Raw genomic sequence first — 27,270 nt, 5'->3', positions numbered from 1 at the left:
GGCGGCCATGGCTGGGCGCGCTATTTTCGCGCCTAAAAATGGCCGCCGCAACAGCGTGGGGCTAAGGGAGAGCGAGGGGCGAACGCGCCTCGCAATGGCGACGATCGCCCACTCCTCCCTGCGGCAGAGGTCCTCTAGCAGGCCGGGGAGCGAAAAAACTTCGACGAAAATAACAAACGAGGGGCCTGGGGACTTAGGAACCTCGCCGCTGCAGCCGCGCCGTTTTAAACGACAAGCGGCAGGCCTCCGAAGCCGTCCCAAGAGGATCGGCTGAGGGGCACCCCCCACCACCTTGTAGCTTACCTCCTGGCCTTCAAGTGCAGATTCTATTGAAGAAAGTCGCAGAATTGAAGAGAGAAACGTCTCACGAGGTTGGGGAATATTAGAGAAAAAACTTTAAACGCAATTAGAGAGTCCAAGCCAAAAAAAAAAGATCAATTTAGCTCAGAGCTCTAACTAAATACGTCCAAACGGGCTGACTGAGGAAGAATTCTGGGGGATTGAGCACACCAGGAGGAGGTGTGGCTTAAGGAAAAATAGTTCCTCAGTCCTAAGGGCAAGCAGACTGAATTAACCCATTGCTTGGACTCTCCAAGCGGTGTACAGGAAAATCACTTCCGATGTTTGGGTTAGGTCTACTGTTCATTCAGGGCTCATCCTCGAGTTTATCTCCAATACCCCTTAGGCTTTTCAGGGCCTGCCCGTTATCTAACAACCCGTCTCGACAACGCCTTACGCAAGAGGCAATTCAACATCTTTTGGACATATGGGCAGTCCAGCTGGTGCCGGACCAACACAGCCAAGGATTCTATTCTGTACTTTTTGTCGTCCCCAAGGCCTTGGGGGGCTTGAGAGGCATCCTTGATCTTAAAAAATTAATCAGGTTTATTCGTTATAAACGTTTCAAGATGCATTCCTTGCAGACTATTTTGAGTAGCATTAGACACAGATTTTCTAACATCAATTGATTTAACGGAGGCATACCTCCACATTCCCATCTTATCCGAGCATAGGCAATTCTTACATTTTTCCTACCTTGGCCACCTTTTTGAATATACGGTGTTGCCCTTTGGGCTGTCCTCTGCTCATCGAGTGTTCACCAAGGTGCTTGCGGCCATGGCTGCTGCACTGCGGGAGGTACCTGTCAGATTACAGGCATATTTAGATGACATTCTCATACAATCTTCATCACCTAGTCAGACGCGAGGGGACCTTGCGACCACGATGCAGGCCCACAGGTTTTCAATTAACATATCCAAGAGTCATCTTCATCCGACCACCAGGTTAGTGCACCTTGGTGCCTTTGTTGACACAACTGAGTGTAGAGTTTTCTTGTCACAGGAGCATCAGGAATCCCTTAAGTCATTGGCAGGCCAAGTGGCCAGGGGACACAGGGACTCCTTAGCCACACTTTCTAAATTGCTGGGCACCATGGTGTCCGCCATTGGGATAGCTCCTTGGGCACGCCTGCATTCCCGCAAGCTCCAATGGTTTCTCTTGCCTTTTCAGAGGAGACTCTTAAGCTGTTCCCTGGCCAAGGTGCATATCCCAGAGGAGGTTTCCCGTTTCCTCCTCCGTCTCAGGCCATCACCAAGGGCTGTCTGTTCAAGGACCAGAACTCTCTGTCTCTCACCACAGATGCCAGCCTCTTTGGCTGGGGGGCCCACCTCCAAGGGCAGATGGCCCAAGGGCAGTGGGACCAGGTGGACCGGACTCACAGTATAAACTGGCTGGAACTACAAGTGGTCCACCTGGCTCTCCGCCATTTCAAAGACACAGTGGCGGGCAGGCACGTCTTGGTATTGACGGACAATATGTCGGCCAAGGTGCATATAAACCATCAGGGGGGGGACCAGATCACGTTCCCTGATGGACGAAGCCATGCAGTTGGGTCTTTGGCCCAAGAGGAACCTGCTGTCTCTCACCGCAGAGCATATTTTGGGGGTGGCGAACGTCCACGCGGACTGGCTCAGCTGCAAGGTTATGGACAGTGCCGAATGGTGCCTGCGCCCATCGATCTTCCAGGACATTGTGAATATATTTGGCATGCTGGCGATCGATCTCTTCGCCACCCCCCAGAACACCCAGCTCCCTCAGTTCTACTCTCGGTTCCCGGCTCAGCGGTCAGAAGGGGTGGATGCCCTGAGATGCAGGTGGCCTCCGGGCCTCCTCTATGCCTTCCCCCTGCTTCCTCTCCTGCCTCGTGTCATTCAGAAAATCATGGGAGAGAAGGCGGAGGTGATCCTGGTCGCCCCCCCCACTGGCCGCGCAGGCATTGGTTTGCGGACCTAGGGGCTCTTTCGGTTGACAGGCCCTGGAGGATCCCTTAGGACTGAATCTCCCTCAGCCAGGGGTCGCTGAAACACCCCGATCCTCAATGGTTCAAGTTGATCACCTGGCGCTTGAGCGGAGCATCTTGAGGGGGGACAATTTCTCCTCCAAGGTCATCCGGATGATCCAGACCGCGTGATGCCCATCCACCGAACGAATCTACGATTCCACTTGGCGGTCCTTCTGTTCCTGGTGTGATGGTAAGACCTTGGACCACATTAGGGCCACCATCCCGCACGTCCTGGAATTTCTACAGGACGGTTTAGATAAGGGTTTGGCCATTAACACCATCCGGCGTCAACTGGAGGCCATCTCATCCATTTTGATCTGTAGGAGTTCCCCTTCATTGTTCAACAACCCACAGTACATCGTTTCCTTAAGGGGGCTTCCAAGCTTAAACCATCAGCAGTGCACAGATATCCTTTGTGGGATTTACCCAGGATCCTGGATGCTCTTACTTCAGCCCCATTTGAACCCCTTCAAGAAACTTCCCTTAGGTTCTTGACTCTGAAGGTATCCTTTCTGGTGGCCATTAGCTCCACCAGGAGGATCTCTGAACTACAAGCGCTCTCGATCAGAGAAGATCTGTGTGTTTTTCATCCGGACTGGGTGGTGCTACGGCTGGATCCCTCTTTCATTCCCAAGGTGTGCTCCTGTTTCCACCGAGTACAGGAACTTGTGTTATCCAACTTCTGCCCCCGTCCTGCTCACTCTTTGGAACACAAGTGGCACACCTTGGACGTGAGGAGGACTCTAAGGATCTATTTGAAAAGAACTTGGTCCTTTTGATTCCTTTGTTTAACTTTTCCTTGTTATAGTTTTTTATCACATTGCGGTTAGTTAATATGTACCTTTCTTTTGTAGCTGACTGTTGTTTTAGAATTCAATATAGTACTTACCTGCATCAGATGATTGACATTTGGCGGATTGCATTAGACGATTGACATTTGACAGACTGGATCTTGGGAGGCGATGATGCATCGAGTCTGACTTCCTTCATCGGAACTGGCCTTGCCTAGTGACAGGGGCGTGGTTTCAATTAACTGTCAGGCTCAGTCCTCGCAATGAGTGGATGAAGGTCAACCCAGCCTGGATGCTACCTCCACCCTATGAGAAGAGGCGTCTCAGGTAAGGACCAACGCCCTTTTTATCCCAGAAAAAATGCAACACTAACTCTCCCCTCAAGAATTGTAAAAAGAATGTAGAAAGTTGGGGATCAGTTTGTATTATGTATTATAGGTCTCAACAGGATCAGGAAAAGTCAGTCATACACAACCATTCATTTAGTGACCATTCGAAGTTACAAGCGTACTGAAAAAAGTGACTTATGACTGTTTTTCACACATATGACTGTTGCAGCATCCCCATGGTCATAGGATCCAAATTCAGATGCTTGGCAACTAGCTCATATTTATGACAGTTGCAATGTCCCAAAGTCATGTGATCATCTTTTGCAGGCAGTCAATGGGGAAGGCAGATTCACTTAACAACCAGGTTACTACCTTAAGAACTTAACACAGTGGTTCTGTGGCAAGAAAAATTGTAAAATGGGACAAAATTCACTTAAACACTGTCCTGATTAGCAACAAAAATTTTGGGCTGAAACTCAACAACTCTACTGTACTGCAAATTTACTGTTCCAATTAGTGTAGAAAGGATGATGTATCGCTATCTTCCCTTAAGTCAGTGCTTCTCAAATAATGGGGCCGCCCCCCAGGGGGGGGTGCAAGGCTCCGTAAAGGGGGGCTCGTTTGCCCGTCAGGATCGCTGAGCCCGCCCGCGTCTCTCTTCCCTCAGCCGCCCCTTCTCTTTCTCCTTCTTCCGACCGGCCCTCACGCTGGAGCCGTACGGGAACCGGATCTAGTGCCGGCTAAATGGGTGGGGAGTAAGGCGGGGCCCCGGCGGAGAGAAGCGAAACCCGAGCTTCAAGGATGCGTCTCTGTCTGGAGAGTTTCCAAGGTTCCGTTGTAAGGAAAGGCGAGAGTTTCCAAAGCTTAGAGCGCTCCGGTGTTTTATCCCGCTCTCCTTCCCTTTGAGCCCCGCTGCAGAGAAGCTCATTGAGGGAGCCAATCGGCGAGCATTTGGTTGGCATAAAAGTCAAAAGCCTCTGCGGCTCCCTCCCTCCCTAAGTCGGCAGTCATCTTAAGGGGGGCGCGAAATGTTTTCTTCTTCCTAGGGGGGGCATGACAGAAAATAATTGAGAAGCACTGCCTTAAGTATTGTTTCAGCAATTTATGAATAAGGCATACAGATACTGGCTCTGTGTAAACCATGGTTCACTAATCAAAGCTCATCTTGAGAATGCACACTTCCTGATCTATGATTTTTCTTTCTCTGCCACTACTGATTATTGAAACTACAAAATGTTTAAACCTGCTCTTATTTAAGAGGCACATTGATTGGCACTGCCTACAAACATTAGAAGACACAGAGCCAAATCACCTTTACTACAATAAAAGTGACAAGGTTTCTGGGAGACAAATTCTTCTCTCTCGTTTTTTTTTAACCACTACTCTACATTCCTTGCATACGACTGTACCATGGCACTGGAGGCTCTATGTGGAATGTAGGCATTCCATTCCATTAGGCCTTACTACACAAACCTTCTTTGCTTGCTACTTACTCTGCTTTCCTCAGGGTAAAAGTTTGTTTGATTGCTAAATGCCTATTTTCAACACACAGCCCTCACTGCCACGAGAGGGTAATAGGTAAGAAACATATTCTTAGCAAACCTAGATTTCAAGTACTGGAACGATACACTTGCCATAAAACAAGCTCCCCTCTGTTATGCTATGCAAATTAACTTAGATATGCACATTTCTCTAAAGTTTTAAGGCAGAAATTAATCGTTACTCCTGCATCTGATACCAGTGACAGAGCTCCACAAGGCATACCAAAAGTCAAGCATATTGTCTATCAACGTGTTCTTTTCAAGATGATTTGCACAGTACAGCCTTACCCTAAGAACGTGAGCTATCAAGTATGCCTCTACACAACAATCTGTGCCAATAGGTTTTCCAGTCCTTTCTCTGAGTAGAAGATGAATTATAAACAAAGTAAAATCTCAGATGTAAAAATTTTCAGCATGCTATTATATTCCTAAAATTTTCCAAATTTTTAAATATGATCAAATTTTGCAAAGAAAGAGGCCAAAGACACTTTTGATTCAGAAATCAAGATGTGTTATGACACCTCATACACAATTAATAATTATTTCAGATATAAGCTCTAAATGAGAGAGATGGTATTCAGCAGGTTCTGACCAGTTCTGGAGAACTGGTAGTGAAAATTTTGAGTAGTTTGGAGAACCGGTAAATACCACTTTGACTGGCCCCACCCCCATCTATTCTCTGCTTCCCGAGTTCCAACTGATCGGGAGGAAATGGGGATTTTGCAGTAACCTTCCCCTGAAGTGGGGAAGGAATAGACATTTTACAGTATCCTTCCCCTGCCACACCCACCAAGCCACACCCCAGAGCCAGTAGTAAAAAAATTTGAATCTCACCACTGCTCTAAATCCATAGGTTTTTGTTGCTAACCCATATGATGCTAAATGACAAACATGCTTCATGATGAATGTTAGTAAGGGAAAGAATTTGATATACCCCTTATCACTTGCCTCTCGTCCACAGACACCTATGTATTAAATCTAATGCATCATTAGAAGAAAAAAGCCCAGAAGATTTCCAGCTATACAGTATGCATATGCCAATCACGTATACCAGGATCTAGAAGAAGTTCCAAGATTAAAACTTCACTTTCACTTCCACAGCGAACTGACCACCCATTGAAGGGTGTATTTGTACTTTGATATTAAGATTAGAAATTTCTATTGTAAAAGCTGATGATGACTAGGAGCGTGTAAGATTCTTAAATATTACTATAGATTACTGTAGAACCTTTCCAAACTATATGCATACTGTTAGACTAAAACTTCTCTCTTATTACCCGACTCCATATGTTGGATGGAAAGGATGTAAGACATAGTCATCCATGTCTGGAAGATGTCAACATGGTGAAAGCTACTATACAGATCACCGTTGTTAAGAGTTCACTTTTAAACCTCCTTATAAAATCCCCAAAAACCCAAACTCTAAACACTAGCAAGTTGTTTGTTCTCGTGAAACAAGAAACTTCAGCATTAGAAGTTCTGAAGTCTCCTAAGTCTTTACATATTCTAAAAAACTTTTTTAAAAACGAAGGAAAATATTGACAGTGCTCATCCTGGAAGAGAACCAGGATAAATATTTTGGCTTACTTAATCACCAGTCATCGGGGCTGCATCTTCCTTCCCATAAAAGGTCGTTTCATCTATGAATTGCTACAGCTGAAACATTCACCTTTCTGATTTTATAAGGATTTTGCTCCCATTTCTGAGCACAACTCAAATAAGTTATTTGAAGCACTGCTATCTTTTGCATGAAAGTTGCTATCGGCATCAATCACAGATCACATTTCCTGTCAATTGCAGAAAGACATGTGGTAACCATATCAGGAAATTTTAGGCTGTTACACCGCATTTGTAAGACTCAGTTTTCTTCCAAAATGTGCCCCGTTCTGTCCTGGCTTTGGCATCAGGGGCAAACTTTATAAAGCTTGAGCAAACAGCATTTTCTTTTAAAGTTGCTTTGCCAATTTGATTGTTTAGCCTCGCTTATGTTTAATGTTTAATGAGTGCTATTGGTTGATTTAGATTGGCATTGATTATATAGAAACACCGAGTCCTACCAGCTGAAGAGCTGAGTTGAACATATTGAAAGTGTAATATCACAAACCATTACTGAGTACTTTATTTGGTGTATGCAGACTGAACATTATTGAGGCTTTGTTTCCAAGAAAAAGTGAGGCTCACCCACATGTTCCCTACCACTCCCATCATTGCATTGTTGATACACAAGGAGAAGCCTCTGTGAGATTAACATGTTTCTCTTTATAGGCAAGTGCCCAATACTCCATGAGTCTAGCAGAAAATATGAAAAGGGGGAAGGGAGATAATTATAAGGATGACATTTTGCCTGTAAGCTATTTTAAATCACAAGCATATCTTCTGAAAAGCTACTTGCTTTTTTAAAAGCTAAGACTCCCAAATTTTATATTGAAGCACAAAGCATGGGGATTAATATTGAACAGTCCCTTTTCATGACTGTTCATCAGTTTATGATGGTCCTTAGGTTTCTAGACAAAAGCTAGAACAGTTAAGCCTATTATTGTAAATTTTGCAAGCTAGCTTTGCTGTTGATGCAGTTTGTTAATTTGATCTGGAAGAACAGAGGAGCCTTACTATTATCAAATTTCCAACGAATTTCAAACATGCTGGTGCAAGAGACAGAAGAGATTCAGGGAGACGTCTTCCTAATAACAGTCACCACAAATATGGGAGACCACAAAGGGTTAAACAATGACAAAATTAATAAGGTATTACATTAAACCAATGATGTCACTATATAGTCACTGCAGCGCCAGTTATCACCCAAGGATATTCTTTGAAATGCAAAGCATTGAACAATCTTAAGAACTACTTACAAGCAGCACTGAATTTAGCAAAACAAATCTCTGAACTCTGCCATTTCAGGTAATATTTCTTCTCCTCAATGAAAAAAAGCATACTTTTATTTTGAATTATTTGTGTATAATTAAAAATAATTATATTTTAAGATGTTTTACAAAAGTTGGTGATTCCATAAAGCATGCCAAGAAAAATTATCAGAATTCAAAACATAGTCATAATAACTAGGATAACTTTAATTTATTTTAAATCATGTGGATTTAAATCATGTGGACCGTATATATCTGGCACCTGAATTTTTAAGGAGCCTGCCTTCCATTCATTTACACATCTTTCCCACTATTTTCAGTGGAAAACACAATAATTTGTAATGTCAACCTTAAAACAGGCTTAAACTATACACATGTTCATAGCGCTCTCAAAGGTGCTCTTTTAAAAGGCAACAGTTTTTTGCGGAAGATGTTTCACTTCTCAGCCAAGAACCTTCATCTTGGATGAGAAGCGAAACACATTCTTCCTCCAAAAGCAATCTTGTTGCCTTTTGAAAAAGCATCTTTGAGACAACTATGACCTGGATGACTGAGAATCTCCAGAGATATCTGGCTATATTGCTATTTCCTTTTGGAATATGCAACATTGTGCAAGATGCAGAAAAACAGTAAGAATAGTAAATAAATTAAAGGTATGGATAAGAAAAGAATATACAAATAGTTGACTCCTATATACTGTATTTTTCAGAGTATAAGATGCACCAAGGTTTTGAAGAGGCAATTTTTTTAAAAAAGTAGGTAGGTAGATAGAGGGTTAGAGGGGGAGAGAGAGACAAAAATACAGTAGGTAGATAGGGAGAGAGGGAGAGTAGGTAGGTAGGTAGATAGAGGGAGAGAGAGAAATACAGTAGGGAGGGAGGGAGGGAGAGTAGGTAGGTAGATAGGTGGAGGGATAGAAAGAGAGAGAGAGAAATATAGTAGGTAGGGAGACAGAGAGAGTAGGTAGGTAGGTAGATAGAGGGAGAGAGAGAAATACAGTAGGGAGGGAGGGAGGGAGGGAGGGAGAGTAGGTAGGTAGATAGGTGGAGGGATAGAAAGAGAGAGAGAGAAATATAGTAGGTAGGGAGACAGAGAGAGTAGGTAGGTAGGTAGATAGAGGGAGAGAGAGAAATACAGTAGGGAGGGAGGGAGGGAGGGAGGGAGAGTAGGTAGGTAGATAGGTGGAGGGATAGAAAGAGAGAGAGATAAATATAGTAGGTAGGGAGACAGAGAGAGAAGGTAGGTAGGTAGATAGAGGGAGAGAGAGAAATACAGTAGGGAGGGAGGGAGGGAGAGTAGGTAGGTAGATAGGTGGAGGGATAGAAAGAGAGAGAGAGAAATATAGTAGGTAGGGAGACAGAGAGAGTAGGTAGGTAGGTAGAGGGAGAGAGAGGGAGAGATAAATACAGTAGGTAGGTAGGGAGATAGAAGGAGAGAGAGAGAAATACAGTATGTAGGTAGGGAGAGAGAGAGAGAGAGAGAGAGAGAGGGGGGAGGTGGGTAGGCAGAGGGATAGAGAGAGAAATACAGTAGGTAGATTAGGGAGAGAAAGAGAGAGAGTAGGTAGTAGGTAGATAGAGGGAGGGAGGGAGGGAGGGAGAGAAATACAGTAGGTAGGTAGATAGAGGGATAGAGAGAAAGAGAGAAATACAGTAAGTAGATAGAGAGAGTAGGTAAGTAGGTAGGTAAATAGAGGGAGATAGAGAGAGACAGAGAGAAATACAGTAGGTAGGTAGGGAGAGAGAGAGAGTAGTAGGCAGGTAGGTAAATAGAGGGGGAGAGAGAGAGAGAGAGGAATACAGTAGGTAGGTAGGGAGAGAGAGTAGGTAGGTAGATAGAGGGGGAGAGAGAGAGAGAGAGAAATACAGTAGTTGGGGAGGGAGGGAGAGAGAGTAGGTAGGTAGGTAGATGTTTCCAGGTGTCTTTATCCATGTGCTGGAGAAGGAAATCGCTGACAACCTGCAGCATCTAAGACTTGTTTCTGTTGGCCCAGCACTTGATCAATCTAATTCTCATCAATCACTCTTACCAAAGAGCTTTCCCAAAGGGGGAAAAAAGTTTTTGCATTCTGCAAACCTCCCCAAAACGGCCTGTTTTTTGTAAAAACGGGCCCGTTTCCCCCCCCAAAAAAAGGCATAAATAGCCTTGGGGGGGGGGGAGAGGGCTTGCAGACTGCTCCTGCGGGGATGGGAGGGCCAAAACAAGCAAAACACAACCTGTTTTTCGTGAAAATGGGCCTGCTTTTTGTCAAAAAAATTGCATGCATAGCCTTATGGAGGCTTATAGAGTGCTTGGGGGGGGGGGGGGGGCAAAAATGGCCAAAAACTTCAATTCTAACAGTTCCTCATTTCATTTTCATCTCAAAGAATTTCATGATTTTCTTTTTAATTCCTTTATTCTGCTGGGGTCCTAATTTAGCTCTTTTCTCTAATTTTCAAAACTACTGATATCAAAATTGCTCTGTGGTTCTCTACCTTTATTTATTCTATCTTTTCACATTCATTCCTTTAATTACATTTTTTGTAATTCTTTTTCTCTATTTATACATTATGCAAACTTTCCTTCATGCTTATTTTTATAGCAATCTTTTTCTTATACACACTTTTTTCTCATCCAGCAGCTCTCTATAATACTATCAGGGATCCTTTCTCATACTTCCTCTATCAGCACACATTTTTGTGACACTCTGTAGCATAATGTTTTTAACACTGTCCAAGTAGCTTCCATTTGTACTTCCTTACTTCTATTTTCCACTGGGTGATTAATCTAACTTCTAAACTATACAAGATTTATACTTTCTGATTCTGCAGTCTTTCTATAGTTTCTTTAACTATATCCTATAGTTCTTCTACATCCATTTCCCCCAAGATCTATCCTATAAAAATTACCCTCTTATACTTCACTAATTCTCCCAGCCTTTCATCATATTCAAATTAGCTATGCTTCTAGATTTATTATAGATATCCTTTCCATGCGTATGTATGAGCAGCCTAATGATTAAAACAGTTTTTAATGATTGATCTAATGAACTCATCAGACCACCACCATTCTCTTTCATTCTTGGATCTACAAATGGCTCAAACTCTCGTTCTCTTACTTTCTTGTCTCATTCCCACCCATCAATTCATTTTATCCAGAATAATGTTCTTGTCCTGGAATTTACTTCTCTTAAGAACATTGTGTAATTTTTCACAAAGCTGAATTCCAATTCTTTCATTAATACCATTCAATGAAAAGTAATATGCAATTATACTATCATCAACATAGATTCTTACATTCATATTATAGACCCATAATAACTTAGATGTTGCCAAGTCATACTTTGACATAGTTCCCTCCCCTCCCCACTTTCATTCATGATCTTCATTTCTCTATATGTACACTTCAACTTCACTCCACGAGATCAGACCAGAATATTTATCTCTAACACCAATATGGCTTTGTTCAATTAAAACTTTCACATAATGCTTTTTTAGTCCCAAAGAGAAAATGTAGATTAGAATAAAGCCATAACTATATTTGTGCTCCACATAGGGTTCCCTGCTAACAACAAGGACAGTTATTATTTCTGGCAGATTTTGGTCAGTATTTCATTTATTTATTACATTTATTTTCTAAATCAATATGCCACCCATCATACTGTTTCAATAACTCTGGACACCTTACAGCATAATAAAAATATAGTATAAAACAATTACAAATTAAGAAAAATTAAATAAAGACTAAAAAAACCAAGATGACAAGTGACATGGGGGTGGGCTTTTCTGTCTATCCCATCAGCCATCATCAGCATACAACACCCCTAAATAGGCTCCAGGCCGGCCGGCCGGCCAGCAGAGCCAGGTTTTTAAAGCTCTTCTGGAAGGCCAGGACTATGAGTGAGGACCTCACCTCCGATGGCAGAATATTCCTAAGGGAGAGGACTAAAAGCAGAAAAGGCTCTTTGCCCAGACCCTGATGCATTTTGTTCCTGTTTTAGCTTCATGTAGAGTGTGTGACCGTAATCCAATTAAGAGTTGACCAAGGTATGAGTGGCTGCATGCAGGGCCTCACAATCCAGGAAAGGACACAACTGGCACAAAACGCACAAAGGGTCTTCTAGCCACAACTGCCATTCTGCTCTTCAAGCAAGAGTAATGAGTTTAGGAGAATTCCCAGATTGCACACGTGACATGTCTGTGGTAGTGCAACCCCATTCAGAACTAAATAGGATCAAGCCTCAGATCCAGAGCCCCCCCACCCCCGAACCCACAATCACTCCATCTTACCAGGGTTCAACCTGTTGCCTCCCAATCCAGACGCTCACAGTTTCCAGGCATTGCAAGAGGGCAGCTGCAGCATCACTTGGATCACCAGGAATGGAGATACAAAGTTTAGTACCATTGGCTGATTGGTGATACCTCATACCATGGTGTTGGATAATCTCACCCATAGTTTAACACAGTAGACGTTAAAAAGGAGCAGAGAGAGTACTGAGCCATGTGGCACCCCAAGAAGCAATGACCATGATTGAACAAATGCAACCAAGAATCAACTTTATTCCAAGCATATCTCTGTTCCTTTATGCAAGCTAGATTTCTACTTCAACTCTGCATTTATTCTTTAAATTCCTGCAATGTATTCAAATTTATATACAGACAGATTCAGTACACCACAGTCTTTTCAAGACAGGCACTACATGCAATGGTTTTAGAAGTCAAACATTTAGTGCATTAAGCACATTAAATTTACAACTGTTTACATATATGAAGACTGGAGCCCTCAGTATTTAGTAAAGCACATCTATTTACAGGTATCTGTAAACAGAACTACATACAAACATATAAGCGTTCCTGATCAAATTGCATGTTTCAATTAATCCCTAAATCTCTCTGCAAATTTAAATGCATACCATTTATGTATGCTTATACATTTAAAGTAAGAAAAAAATGAATATGGCAGATGCAGAAATTTGGCCACTTTTCCAGATAGCAATTTGTAACACCTATTTTAATAGAAAATAACCATTTCTAAACATTTCCTGTAGTATGCTAAGAGCCCTTGTATACTTGGATTCCCCCAAATTTTTCTTAAAAATATTCTTAGGTCTCCTTGATAAAAATAAAATCAGTTTTGGCTTATGAATTATGATTACTAATTACTTAATCAATTACTGCAATTACTTTTTTTTTGCTCACCAAAACATCTTGTCTGCCAATGAGTCTTGGGCACCAATTAATTATGTCCACTTATTTTGGCTGTCTGACATTTTCTCCCACCAAATGGGTTAAAGTTATTGATCTATGGTTGGCAGTTACCTCTGCAAATGTATGTAACCACAGCATAATTACAAGGATACTACATCAATTAATTACTTTCATAGTGGCAGAAACCTTCTGGACAAAAGAGTTTAACATCAGGGTTGAACAAAAAAAGGAACAAGAGCCCAAAACATTTCACTATTAGAATTGTCCCAATATACATAGAATAAGATGCTGGAAAACAAAGGCGCTTTTTTGATATTCTTAATACAATCTCTTTTCTGTTCAAAGGTAACCCTTTTCACTTTTTTTAAAAAACTCTATATTGAGTTCTAAAGTTATGTTTCAAGAATATAGAGAAAAACTGCACAGAATTAAGGACTAAGGTAGAAAGTAATTATGACCAAGGTTAATGCCAAAATGTGGAACACGGTGGCTCAGTGGCTAAGATGCTGAGCTTGTCTATCAGAAAGGTCGGAGGTTCAGCGGTTCAAATCCCTAGTGCCCCGTAACGGAGTGAGCTCCCGTTACTTGTCCCAGCTTTGGCCAGCCTAGCAGTTTGAAAGCATGTAAAAATGCAAGTAGAAAAATACGGACCACCTTTGGTGGAAAGGTAACAGCATTCTGTGCACCTTCGGCATTTAGCCACATGACCACAGAGACGGCTTTGGACAGCGCTGGCTCTTCAGCTTTGAAACGGAGATGAGCACTGCCTCCTAGAGTTGGGAACGACTAGCACATATGTGCAAGGGAAACCTTTACCTATACCTTAATGCCAGAATGCATTTTTTTAATTTCTAAAATTTCTAAAAAAAAATTCTACTACCTTTATCTCGTAACATTAAGGAATTCCCGAGAAACCGCTGGCAGTAATTTCACTTAGAACAGGGCAAGAATGAAAACTTAATATTCCTAGTTGAGCCAGAAGAAAAGAGCTTGAATATATTATCCCTCTGTGCCATAATCATGATATGTTTAGTAAACCCAGCTTTATTAAAAATATTAATAGTAATAGCACTCAGACTTATATAACGCTTCACAATGCTTTACAGCCTTCTCTAAGTGGTTTACAGAATCAGCATACTGGTCCCAAAATTCTGGGTCCTCATTTTAGCGACCTCAGAAGGATGGAAGGCTGAGTCAACCTTGAACCAGTAAGAAAAAAGGAAGAACTTGGGTCAACCTTAAATCAACCTTGATTATGGGTTATTAATGTAATCTTGTTTCAAACAATTCAAAATGAAGATTAATCAGTTTAGAGATCAAAAAGAACGGAAGGAAACTAAACAAAATTTCCCAATCGTTTTTCTTGTGCTCTAGTATTTTTAAGAATTACAAGAATCCAAGTTCTCTCCTACTTAGGCTTGGGTTAGGGCATGTCAAAATTTTCAACTTTCAATTTCCAAACATTAGGGGTGACATGTTTGGGGGTTGTAAAGAGATTTTGGTTACTTTTAATATAATTTAGATGTGCTTCATAAGTAACTATATAAATATAACTTTTTAACATTTTGTTTCACTTATTAATAAGTTACAGTTTACAGTCATGGTTGAATGCGGTGAGCACGAAGTGCAATTTGTGCTGCTTCACTGACTTTTCTTAGATTTTAATATATCACCAATGTAATTGAGACAGCAGGAATCTGGTACTTCTGAACATTTCTTTATGGCACCTTGAACCTCAGGTTTCTATGATCCCATTGTTTATTTGTTTTTTTAAAAAGCTGTTTTAATTTTAGAATTAAAAAAAAATAAGTGAAAAACTACCATCCTGCAAAGCACCTTGCCTCTATCATCATTTGGTTTAAAAGAATATCTTTAGCTCTGATTAGCTTTCTTAAAATCTATGGAGTACATTTACACAAAGATTATTTTGGGAGTTGAGCAGCATATAAATAACAATAAGTAAATGTGTATAAATGCAGGTAGTCCTCAACTTATGACTAGTATTGAGCCCAAAATTTATACTGCTAAGTGAGGAACTTGTTGAGTTTTGCCGCATTTTACGACTTTTCTTGCCATATTTGTTAAGTCAATCAATTCAGTTGTTAAATTAGTAACACAGTTGTTAAGTGAATATGGCTTCCCTATTGACTCTGCTTATCAGAAGGTTGCAAAAAGGGATCACATGAGTCTGGGACACTGCAACCGTCATAAATGTGAGCCAGTTGTCGAATGTAAATCACATGGCCATGGGGATGCCACAATGGTCATAAGAGTTCCTTGCAGAATATGACAGCATTTACTCCCAAAAACTGAAGTAGGATTCCTGGATATGTAAGGATTTGGGTGTTGATGGGTCTTAATCAGTGACTGATGTTTTCCAATGTTATAGAACAAGCTTTCTGACTGAGCCCTCTGAGCACAAAATTATGTTTACCCCCTGGTTTTCCAACAGCAAAGCAGCACAGGCAACGGAATCCAACCATATTAGGTGTAATACCGATAGAATTCCTGAAAGCTGAAGCCATTTTGATTTGGTAAAATCAAGGATGAGAAGTGTAAAACTCCTGTAAGACCATAATAGCAATAGCACTTAGACTTATCTACCACTACACAGTGGTTTAGAACTCTCTCTAAGTGGTTTACAGAGTCAGCATATTGCCCACAACAATCTGGGTCCTCATTTTATTGACCTCAGAAGGATGAAAGGCTGATCAACCTTCAGCCGATGAGACTCAAACTGCCAAACTGTCTGAAATACTGCATTCTAACCACTGCACAATCACGGACATAATAATTATGTCCTATGAACTATTACACCCATTTGGCTGGGTGAGATCAAAAGTCCATATAGTCTTCAACAGCTAGGAGACTAAAACATATGAGGAACGGTTGCAGGAACTGGGTATATTTAGCTTAAGAGAAAGGACTAGGGGAGACATGATAGCAGTGTTCCAATATCTCAGAGGTTGCCACAAAGAAGAGGCAACTGAGGGCACAACAAGGAGCAATGGGTGGAAACTAATCAAGGAGAGAAGCAACTTAGAACTGAGGAGAAACTTCCTGACAGTTAGAACAATAATCAGTGGAACAGCTTGCCTCCAGAAGTTGTGAATGCCCCAACACTGGAAGTCTTTAAGAAGATGTTGGATAGCCATTTGCCTGAAACGGTATAGGGTTTCCTGCCTAGGCAGGGGGTTGGACTAGAAGACTTCCAAGGTCCCTTCCAACTGTACTATTGTATTGTATTGTATTGTATTAAATACACCACTCACAATAAAGTGAAAGATGCACGGTAATTCAGCATAATGTAACAGTATGGAATTACTATTAACTAGTACATAATATGGAACGTTTAATATTAATTGAGAAAGATATTTTCCACCACCACCATTATTTTATTATTATATTAAATAAACCTACATTAATAACAATTACTGCCACTACCATATTTATTAACAACAAATTACATTATTTGTATTTGAGGGAGAAAATTCCTGATCATATCCAGACTTAAAGCCAATGCATTTCCGAGCTATTTCAAACCATTTATCAGAGTAGAGTTTGATTATGGACTTTAATGGAACCAAATTTAAAAGGCCATAAATTTGAGATTTAATCTAATCATAATAGAAAATAATGCAGAGATGCAGAGATGCTAAAAGGTTATATAGATGTTGAAAATATTAAGCAGATAAATGTCAGGTATGACTTCTAGGAATAGAAACATCTATTTAGCCACTAGAGGGAGTTAAGATATTCATAACTTAATTGGTATTTATGTAGCATATATTATTAAGTGTATTATAATGATATTTAAATAGATTGAACCAGCTTGCCTGAATGTTGATACAATATAGCATTACACCAATTCCATGAATTATCTTTATGGTAGTTTATTGTTTTGTTTCAAATAAACATATTCAATGTATTCAGTATAATGAAGCTGAAATTTTCTGAGAATGGAAATTTCTACCATACATATTAAATGTTTGTCAAATTTAGGTAACAAAGAAATATATAGAAATTATTTATACTGAGAAAACATTCATTGTTCCTGTCCATAACAACATCTCTGTGAGACAGCATTGTTCAGCTGACAAAGATATAAACAGATGTTCCAGCTAATTCCATTCTATCACTCCTACTATAACGCCTTCATTTCCAGATGTGCCCATGTTTATTATAAAGCAACTATTCAAAGATTTTCCCTCTTCTATTGCAGAGTATGCCAGTAATTTCACTCGGTACTCACAGCAAAACACTGACTATTGAATGAAATGCTTCTTTCATAAGGAAATGATGCAAATCTAAAAACAAATCAATTGTCTATTCCTTGTGAGTCATATAAGCACTTGAACTGCGACACTGTTGCCTGTTTCTATTTTATTGACAAAAACTCAGGGCAAGATATCATATTTTAAAAGAGAACACTTCAATATCCATGACCTTTCTTCAGCAAAAAGACAAAAGGAAAAACAATCTCTTAAGACAACATTTGCACCAGATACTTATTGATGCTTTGTACTTGCTATTATTTCCTATAGTCAGCAGATACTCTAATGTCTGAACTGGGAGCAGATTCACTGACCTTTATCCAGACCATACATAAATGCATACTATTTCTTAATGACTACCAAAGCTATTTGTGTAGAATGTAAAATGTTGAGACAAGGAATTATTTAGCCTGGGAAATCAGTTTATAATTAGACAGAGTCCTACATTCATTTCAAGCCTGGAAACTAAAAGTAAAAAGGCTCAAATCCCTTACAATAAAAAACACAGAAGAGATCACAAGTGAGACACTTATTCAGAGTTCTTAATATGGCAGATATGATCAGATGTCCTTCTCCCAGAAATCCAGATTCAGATGTGCAGAATACCAATCCCATTATTTAGCAGACAATCTCCTGAACTATAACCACTTTACTAGCACAAATACTTAAGAGAACTGCTTCTTGTATCACTTATTCCTTACTCGAGTTCATGCTCAGTTAAAAGTCTATACAGTATGTCAATTTTCATTACAAAAGGCCAGAAGAAAAAGCATAAATAGTAATTATTGGGCACATGCCAATGCTCCAGAAGAATCTTCCTCTTAGCATAGATATTGCATTATGTTTTATTTGAGACAGGCTGAACTGATAACAACCTTGTCTGGCTTATTTTAAGTAAAGTCCTCAGATTTTATTTACAATATGAAATCTTTTTAAGAGTAAACCTGTTGAAACATGTTCCCAGTGAATTATTACTGTTATCAGTCTCTGGGGGAAAAGGTTCTGTTTGAGCTCACTAAGCAGCAATGTTCAGATTTATTGTGAAATGGTTCATTAGTCCAAAAACCACCATTCTAGTCATTTGGTGAATGAGCTTATTCAATGGATAGAATCTGGTTTCACTTTGGACAAATCAAAATGATATCTGTGCCCTTATTATAGGTATGGTAAACATCTTCAAACTGTGGAAAGGCTGAAACAGAACAGACTAAGAAGCAAAAAATAAATAAAGGAAATAAAATATCTACACTATTACAGCACATAGAATTACACAATTAATCTATATCCAGCACATATCCAGATTCATCTAGCCTACTATCCTCTCTTATAGGAACACAGTAATCACACACCAAGGGTTCAGAGGTGGTATTCAGCAGGTTCTGACCAGTTCTGGAGAACCAGCAGCGGAAATTTTGAGTAGTTCGGAGAACAGGTAAATACCACCTGACTGGCCCTGCTCCCGAGTCCCAGCTGATTGGGAGGAAATGGGGATTTTGCAGTAACCTTTCCCTGGAGTGGGGTGGGGATGGAGGTTTTACAGTAGCCTTCCCCTGCCACTCCCACCAAGCCATGCCCACAGAACCGGTAGTAAAAAAAATTGAATCCCTCCACTGCAAGGGTTGTTTTATTCTTTAGTACAATACACACACAAAACTTCAAAAGCCTCTTACACATATTTTTTAAAATACTGTTCTAGTATACAGTCACTACTACCAACCTTAATGGCTTTTTTATTTATAAGACACTAATTCCACTGTTTGATGCTTCAAGACTTAATCTGGAAGTTTATAATGGTACTTCTGTTACATTTTGTTTTACAGAATCACTGAGTTATGATAAAAAGGCTAGGAAGAAAGTTTATTTGTTAGTTTGTTTTCCTGTTCAGCACTTTTGGCTGAAAAGTAATGTAGCCCTTTACTTGCAGGGAAAAAGGAACCATTTTACAATGGTCTTATGAGCCTGGAGCCAAAACAATGCAGAATTGAAAGTACTATTTATCCAGCTACCGGCAGTAAAAAGATCAGAGGGGCAATTTTGCTAAAGCAGATAGATAAGGGGCATTTTTCTTATTTCTTTTCACTGATGTAATGCAAATTAATAAGGGCATATACCCTGACCATAGGATTTGACTCTGAAATAGATCGTTTTTTGAACTCAAGCTCGAGAGATACACCTCGGGGTTTGCTCAGAGAGAAGGCTTGCATATCTCCATTTGACTAAAATAAGAATTTGTTTTTATAGAGTGAGATATGTAGTCTGTGGGAGATAAGCATTTCTCAATGTCAGAGAAAGAGATGTAGGAGATGGAGTTCTTCATATTCTGTAAGAAGGGCATGTGTAACATTGTTTCTTGGGAATTTAACTGCATGATACTTTATATGCAGAAATTATTGGTCTTCAAATCCTATAAAATTTCAGACAGAAAAAAGTGCATAATTGAAAAATTGGATATATAGTGTTCATTAAATTGCAGATATTGTAAAGGTAACTTTTGATAAGAAATGTACACTGTTACGGTATCACTAGTGTGGGTGATTGTTGATTTTAGGCAGATTTAAGTTCCATTTGCTGGGATGATAATTATTGTCTAAGAAAGTGTTTTAATTTTTTAATGGATTCCAATATTTTCAATTCGAGAAAACTCCCAAACATTCCAACGATTTTCTATAGTCTCTTAAATAAAAACACCCTGATGTAATGGATATTTATATTTTTATATTGTTTGGTATATACAAGTAAAAGAATCATTTTTAAAAAATCTTCACTGCTATTACTAGTTGACTCCAATTCTCTTGTCACTTCACTTCTCTCTCACCGTATTCTGCAACTTTCTGGATAAATAAAACAATTTTACAGAAAAAGGAACACAGCACCTCATGGTTCTGAGATACACAGAATAGCAATAGCAATAGCACTTAGACTTATACACCACTTTACAGTGCTTTACAGCCCTCTCTAAGCAGTTTACAGAGTCACCATATTGCCCCCGACAATTTGGGTCATTTTACCAACCTCGGAAGGATGGAAGGCTGAGTCAACCTTGAGCCTGGTGAGATTTGAACTGCCAAATTGCAGGCAGCCGGCAGGCAGCAGAAGTAGTCTGCAGTACTGTAATCACTGCACCACTGTTGCTCATCTCAGAAAGTAGATGTGCCAGTCAAAGTTGATTCCACTTGAACTTTCTCCAATTCAATTATAGAATAACACATATGTAGCATCTGTATTTTCGAAGTGACCGAAGTGTCAAATAATTCACAAAGGTTTGCAAGTTTTTCAAGGGGACGTTACCTCATAATTAAATAACAAATTATCTACATAGTATGGGATTTAATACAGGTTAACCAACAAACTAATGTGCAATAATTATTGAGCTACTAATTTTTATTTTCTTGCTTGCAAAGGGGAATTAATAAATCCAAGAATTTTTAAAATGTTAAGATATCACAAGATTAAAAAACATGAAGCATATTCAGGAGTTCAAAGCAGCTGATAAAAGCTAATCCAACAAAGGTTCATATGGATGCCAAAAATTAGACTAATCAATTAACTAAAGAAAATGGAAAGGTTAGTCCTTGGAACTTACAAGTAAAGTCTGCTTCAAAAGACTATTTTGTTCCTTTTAGCATTAAAAAGGAATTCAATTTTATGCAATATTTGATGCGTAATAAATGTATTCTTTCACCTTGCCTCTATTATGCTGTACAGTTTTGCAAAGCTTTGAACAAGAACTTTATTTTGTTTGAAACTTTGGCATAATGAAGCCAAGCTACAGAATTCATGCTACAGAAGATGACTGAGCTTTTTCCTGCCAAGACTGGGCAGATACTTTTCAGGGAACACCAAGGGATTAGGCTGGGAAGAGTTGTCGCTCCTCACACTAGCTACTTCAAGGAGAATCACTTTATTTTTGAATTAAATGTTGTATGCTTCCCAGAATAATTTCTTGTGAAATGGGCGGCCATACAAATATGCTAAATGAATATCTAAAACCACAAATCACAAGGTCACATTATTTCACTTGAAGTGAATCAGGATGGCCTGAATCATTTCATCAAAGCAGATCTGTCACTTCATAAGTATCTATTATGCAGTTCATGGATCCTAAATGTTTGATCTCAGGGGCCTTCCTGTTTTAAAATTCCATGACTGCTGCATAAGGCGAGCTGAATAAAATGTAAGACAGCAAATTTGAATAAGAGATTTTATTCCTTTTGAAAAGTGGGTTACCTAGAAATCAAGATGATATGTGAAGTTTCTTATCTTTTCTTATAAGGTGCTCTCATACTGAAATTCAGTCAATTCTACAATGAAGCCTCTGAAGTTATTCAAAATTAATACCTCTCCTGCTTGCCTGTAATTCATTCCATTCAAAAACTACTGAGATTCTTAGAGCATAAATGTAAACAGCTTAAAAGGGAAAGAGGAAAACCATTTCTTTACATCTTGGAAATCACTTAACAAGTTGCAAGCATATTCTTGCCTGCTAATGGCAAGATTCAGTAGCACCTGCAACTAAAAGCTTTAAGCTGTAAGATAATGCCCACTGGCTTTTCTATGAATAGCATGGACATTGCTGGCCAAATAAAAGGGTTCAACTATTTTTATTAGTTGATTAAAATGTAAAGTACAGAAATACAAAGAAAAATGAAAATAATGGGAATATAATGGAGGGAAAGAAAAGTGTAGGGAAAAGAGGAAAAAGAAAAAAAACACTGACTTCTGACTCTCTTTGGTGCAGTAGAATAAGGTAAAATCCAAACTTTTTACTTTTATATGAAAATATATAGTAGCCATTTTGAAAACAAACTATCTAATCAGCAAAACCCAAAATCAAACTTTCACTTTTAACACAAGCATGACGTCCAAAAGAGATTTCCAAGGAAAACAAAATTAATTGTGTTATTTTCTTTAATCAAAGTCAATTTAGCCATCTCTGCTAACTCCATCAACTTTTGCAGCCATTCATCCTTTGTGGGGATCGAAGTGTCCTTCCATTTTTGTGCATAATATATTCTTGCTGCCATCAACATATATAACATCAAAACTGCTGGCCAAATAAAAGTACAATGAAACCACTTATACACACAAATTGAAAATGAAGTTCTAGTAGCTGCATTTCAGATTGTATTTCGAGATACAAAATAATGCAAATTGAGTGAGTGAAATCTCTTGCTAACAGTTTTTGTTGAGGCATAATAAGACAGTTGACTAGGATGGTAAGAAGCATTTATTCAATACAGTAAAATAACCATCACTTCTGAATTATCTCAGTGTAGTAATTGTGTAGCCAGATATGTTTTATATTTTTAGTAGACTTTCAAGTTGACAAATTCATGTTTTGTGTATAAGCCTCACAATCCTAATGTAGAAAAAGGACTTTTTTATTGCCAGAATAATAAGTAGCTCTTTGTTGGGGGGGGAGGGGGGGGAGACACAACGAAAGAGAAGAAAGAGCAAGAAAGAGATGAAATGTCAGAGTGGGAACTACTTTAGTTATTTATAGTCTGGGAAGCCATTTGTATCTCATAAATGATTCCAAGTTTATCTTTCTATAAAGGTGACCTTTCAGTTATGGGTGCAAATTAACTTTTTGTCTGACAGTCCAGAAAGAAATAAAAGAAACAAAGGTAGGTCAGTTATGCCAGAATTTTTCCCACTAAAAGAAAAGTCAATCATCATCTTCACAACAACTTCTTTCACTGGAGAATTATACAATAAAGTTGTGCCTGTCAAGCTGCCTCACTTTTGCCATCCACAAATATGTAACATTAGATCATTTTCCTCAATAACTTAATGAATGTATAATGGTTTTGATTCATTTGTTTAATTGGGTTCTCTTTATCTAATTTTAGGACTAGACCCTAATGAGAATAGACCACATTTTAGATCATGTTTATGTAAAAATATTTAAAATTCAAAAGGGCCCGCAAAAGTACTACTGTATATGAAACTGCTGAGTGTGGGTCATCTGTAGGTATGTGGTACGGAATCATCAGTATGCTGATGATATCCAATTGCACATCTCTTCCTTGGACTGACCATGTGATGATGTCAAGGACCTTTCCCAGTGTCTGGAAGCTGTGATGGGGGAGAAAAAGCTTTGGCTCAACCCTGGTAAGATGGAGTTTTAAAGCCCCTGGTTCAGAGGATTTTACCTCTTCAACTCTACATGCGAGTACACTTTCCTGGTCAGAAATTGGTGTGAAATTTACTCTCAATCCCTGCTCAATGTGCAAGTGGTTGCTGTAGCAAGGGGGGGGGGGGGCAGTTGTACAAGTTAATCTTGTACACCATCTGTGCCCATACCTGAACCAGGAGGCCTTGCTCTAGTGACCCATGTCTTACCCTTTCCCTGATTAGACTATTGTAATGTGCTCGGCATGGGACTGCACTTGGAAGCTGCAGATGGTCCAGAATATAGCAGTGCAGGCAGTGTTTGGTATTTCTTATTACGTCCATGTAACACTGCTGCTTCATGAGTTGTACTGGCTCCTAGTAGGCTTCTAGGTACAGTTCAATAGGTGCTGCTTATTACCTATAAAGCTTCTATGGCATGGGGCCAACTACATGCAAAACTATCTTTCTCTTATTGCTTCTGCCCATATCACCAGATCTAGTAGAGAACATGCACCAGGTCTCTTCTCTTAAACAATGTCAACATGTTGGATCCCAGAGTTATGTCTTCTCGGTGGCAGCACCTGCCATGAGGCATAGCTTGTCTCCGAAACAGGATTAATCTTTAGGAAGAGGAAGATAAAGGGAGGGAGAGGGGAGGCACATTCTGACTTGCAAGGTTCTGTTATAGCACTAATAGCACTTAGACTTATATACGGCTTCACAGCCCTCTCTAAGCGGTTTAGAGTCAGCATATTGCCCCCAACAATCTGGGTCCTCATTTTGCCGACCTCGGAAGGGTGGAAGGCTGAGTCAACCTTGAGCCTGGTGAGATTCGAACTGCCAAATTGCAGACAACAAACAGCAGAAGTTGCCTGAAGTACTGTATTCTAACCAATGCGTCACAACAACTCACCACGGTTATTATATCCTTATAGAAACAGTAGTATTAGCATGCATGACTTTGGTTGCCTAAGTAAATCTACCTTGAAGGGTTGACTTCAATCTTGTACATCTCAGTGCACTTTACCTCTTCCTTCTTTTATTTTGAGGGAACTAAGAAGGGTCTGTCTGAGTTCGTTCTTCAGGTTACACTTCTGGCCTAGACTTAGATATCTTTTATCTGACCACTGTCTTGGTTGTGGCTGTTCCTTCTGCTCCTCAAAGTTACTCCTTCTGCCTATTACAAAGATACCCAGACATATACGGTGGTTAAGATGACACCCACCCTATTAGCCTTTCATAAAGCATTGAAGACCTGGGTGTTTTCCTAGATATTTGGATCATAGGTGAAGTGAGCTCTGCTTCTGTTAATAGTTATTAGTTTCTTATTGGGAGTGGGGGGAGGCATATATTTTGGTCAGTTTGCATGTTTTTATCCAGAGTCACTTGTGTGAGATAGGAGACTACATAAGGGTTATAAATCAAATCAAATCAATCAATTTAAATTCTCACCTGGATAATCTCTCCATTGGAAGCTATAAGTTCTGTAGGGATGGTGACTCTGAAGGTGCGACCTACCACAGCAGAGCTGTCTGGAATTCCCACCACTGCTGGTGCACTCTCACGGAGGTCCGAAAGCACCAAATGCATGGAGGCTTCTAACTGATGTTCCCAGTCCCGTACAACTTCTGAGGTTTCACTGGGCCAATGGCACTTAGCTGAAGTAATCAATGTCAGAACCAGCAAAGTCCTCCCCAATATTGGGGGTAGTTGTACAAATCCAGGATTCATTTTAATGATATGCACCTCTTATACTAGCCACAAAATAAGGCTCAGAGCCAACAATCTATATAAAGTTGCTTAATCAAAAGGTCTTCACATCACATTCATTGTTGTCAGTCTTGATGCCTGAAAGAAAACATACACAACAGTGATCAGAAAGTGAAGAAAATTCATTAAATTTTAATGAACATTAAATGCTCTTTGATTCATTTTATTAGCTAATTAGTACACAAAATCTTTCAAGTATTGAAGCTAAGCAGCCTGCCTTAGGGCCTTGCCTTAACAAACTTTACAGGTGTGCCTCAGCATAGATGGATGCTGCCCAACGTAGGACCGAACAGATTTTATCCACCTGTACTTTCTTATTCAACTAGTATCCTGCTCTTAGAGGAGCTAGCAGAGATTTTTATTTACATTTTTAATCAGGCTCATGCCACCTTAGTTTTAGCAATTTCAGTATTAGAAGTTCCCAAGACATTTACTGTTTCCTCCCTCCATGAATAATTTTAATGAATCGCAATAATCTAAATAAAAGAAAATATGAATTGAGGAGTTATCATGGAATCAGATGACCTTTCAAGAAAACAAAAGTGCACTTGTGCAAGAATTTTACATTTTAGTTATCAGATTAAAAGATCATTTGTAGCAAATGACAGAATTATTCCCATTATTTTGAGCTTTTTCCACATTACACTTTCATAACTTGGGGAGCCTTTTTATATGACCTTTTTTTCCTTTGGGGACAAAGTTCTATGTAAGACACTCTGTAATCCTTAACCCACTATGTCATATTGCAAAAATGCATATGTTTATTTTGACAAATATGTATACAGCAAGATTCCTCTGAAAATTTACAGACTTCCTATTTCAATTATGACCAAAGTCTGCCCACATCCACACATAACGAACTTTTCCACACAAGGAGTAATAGTAACAGTCCTTCTGAAACACAGCCCTCAAATTCTCACACTGCACTACCAGTCATAAACTACAAAAAAACCATAAATCACTATTAAGTAACCTCTGGCAGGGAAGTGTTCTGGCCATCCTCCCACTTTCCTTTTGGTACTGCTGTAACTCCAAATAAGTACGGGTTTTTAAAATATACAGCATAAATAAGAGTTAGTAGATAGCTACATTTCATTATATAAAAATGTGGAGGTTAACAGCGATAATATATAGCTATGCAGTATTTGGTAAACTATTTATGGCTATTTTTTTAAAAAAAACATTTAAAATATAATGTTCAGAACAATTCATATATATATAAATTATAAATTAGACTAATATTTGCATTGATGAGTCACTAAAAACCCAAATTTTCAACACCAATAAACAATTTATTTCTTGAAGTGTTTGGCTCATATTCAGTTTTCAATTAATCTTTATTCCAAAATCTTTTTCATAACCATTATCAGGTAAGGTATCTTCCATCCAATACTTCTGCATTTGATTCCTCTTTTCTCATTCTTTGTTTTGTCTTTACACTTGCCTCTGTTAAATTTCATTTTGTTTTCTCAGTCCAATTAAATGTTATTCTTCTCTTTTAGACAATTAGCCATCTTACCCAATGTTGTATTATCTGCAGACTTGGCAACTATTCCTTCTGCCACCTCATTGAAGTCATTCAGGTCCTAAACCTTGTGGCACCTCAATCAAAAAACTTGCAAAGGAACAACTGATGTGTACTTTGGGCCCTACTCCTATATTATGTTTAAAAGAGTCACCATTAATTCAGATCTCACCAACATCCACATCAACAGGCAACTGGTCATCTACAGATAAGATTTCTCCCTCCTTCTTCACTCAAGTCATTACTGAAAATATTGAAGAACGATGGATCCAGGTATTAGCCCTTCAAGGTAATACGGACAAGAGGCACAGGGAGTACCAGTTCTATCTTTATTGTAAGATTATATTAACAGGTCTTGCAAGACTGAAAATATTTCTCCCTTCCTTTTCTTTTGTTCTCCAGAAAACTAGGGAGGGTCCCTTCCTGTGGCTCCTCCTCCTATGGACCGAGATATCTTTTACACCCAGTTTTTCAGTCTACAACTCTCCCTCCTGACTTTCAAGGTTATTCTCACATACCATTACACCACAAC

At 39.4% G+C, this 27,270-nt stretch overlaps 1 protein-coding gene across 7 annotated transcripts in view; it reads right to left on the bottom strand.

The window, feature by feature from the left end:
* The window catches only part of DAG1 (dystroglycan 1), a 99,135-nt gene that overhangs the window by 21,399 nt on the left and 50,466 nt on the right, over positions 1 to 27,270 (bottom strand). For 6 of the 7 annotated variants that reach the window (XM_081944202.1, XM_081944200.1, XM_081944201.1 and 3 more), the window contains exon 2: positions 24,896 to 25,291. In XM_081944202.1, the coding sequence (XP_081800328.1) occupies positions 24,896 to 25,174 (279 nt within the window). In that variant the 5' untranslated portion in view covers positions 25,175 to 25,291. Of the gene's footprint in view, positions 1 to 3,230; positions 3,252 to 24,895; positions 25,292 to 27,270 lie in introns of those variants that run through there. The other variant, XM_081944206.1, reaches the window with a different exon arrangement.

This window comes from Natrix helvetica, assembly GCF_964273705.1.
Source record: "Natrix helvetica genome assembly, chromosome: 1".
Taxonomy (NCBI): domain Eukaryota; kingdom Metazoa; phylum Chordata; class Lepidosauria; order Squamata; family Natricidae; genus Natrix; species Natrix helvetica.
Note: the sequence above shows the minus strand (reverse complement) of the source record. Positions and strands in the feature narration are given on the sequence as shown.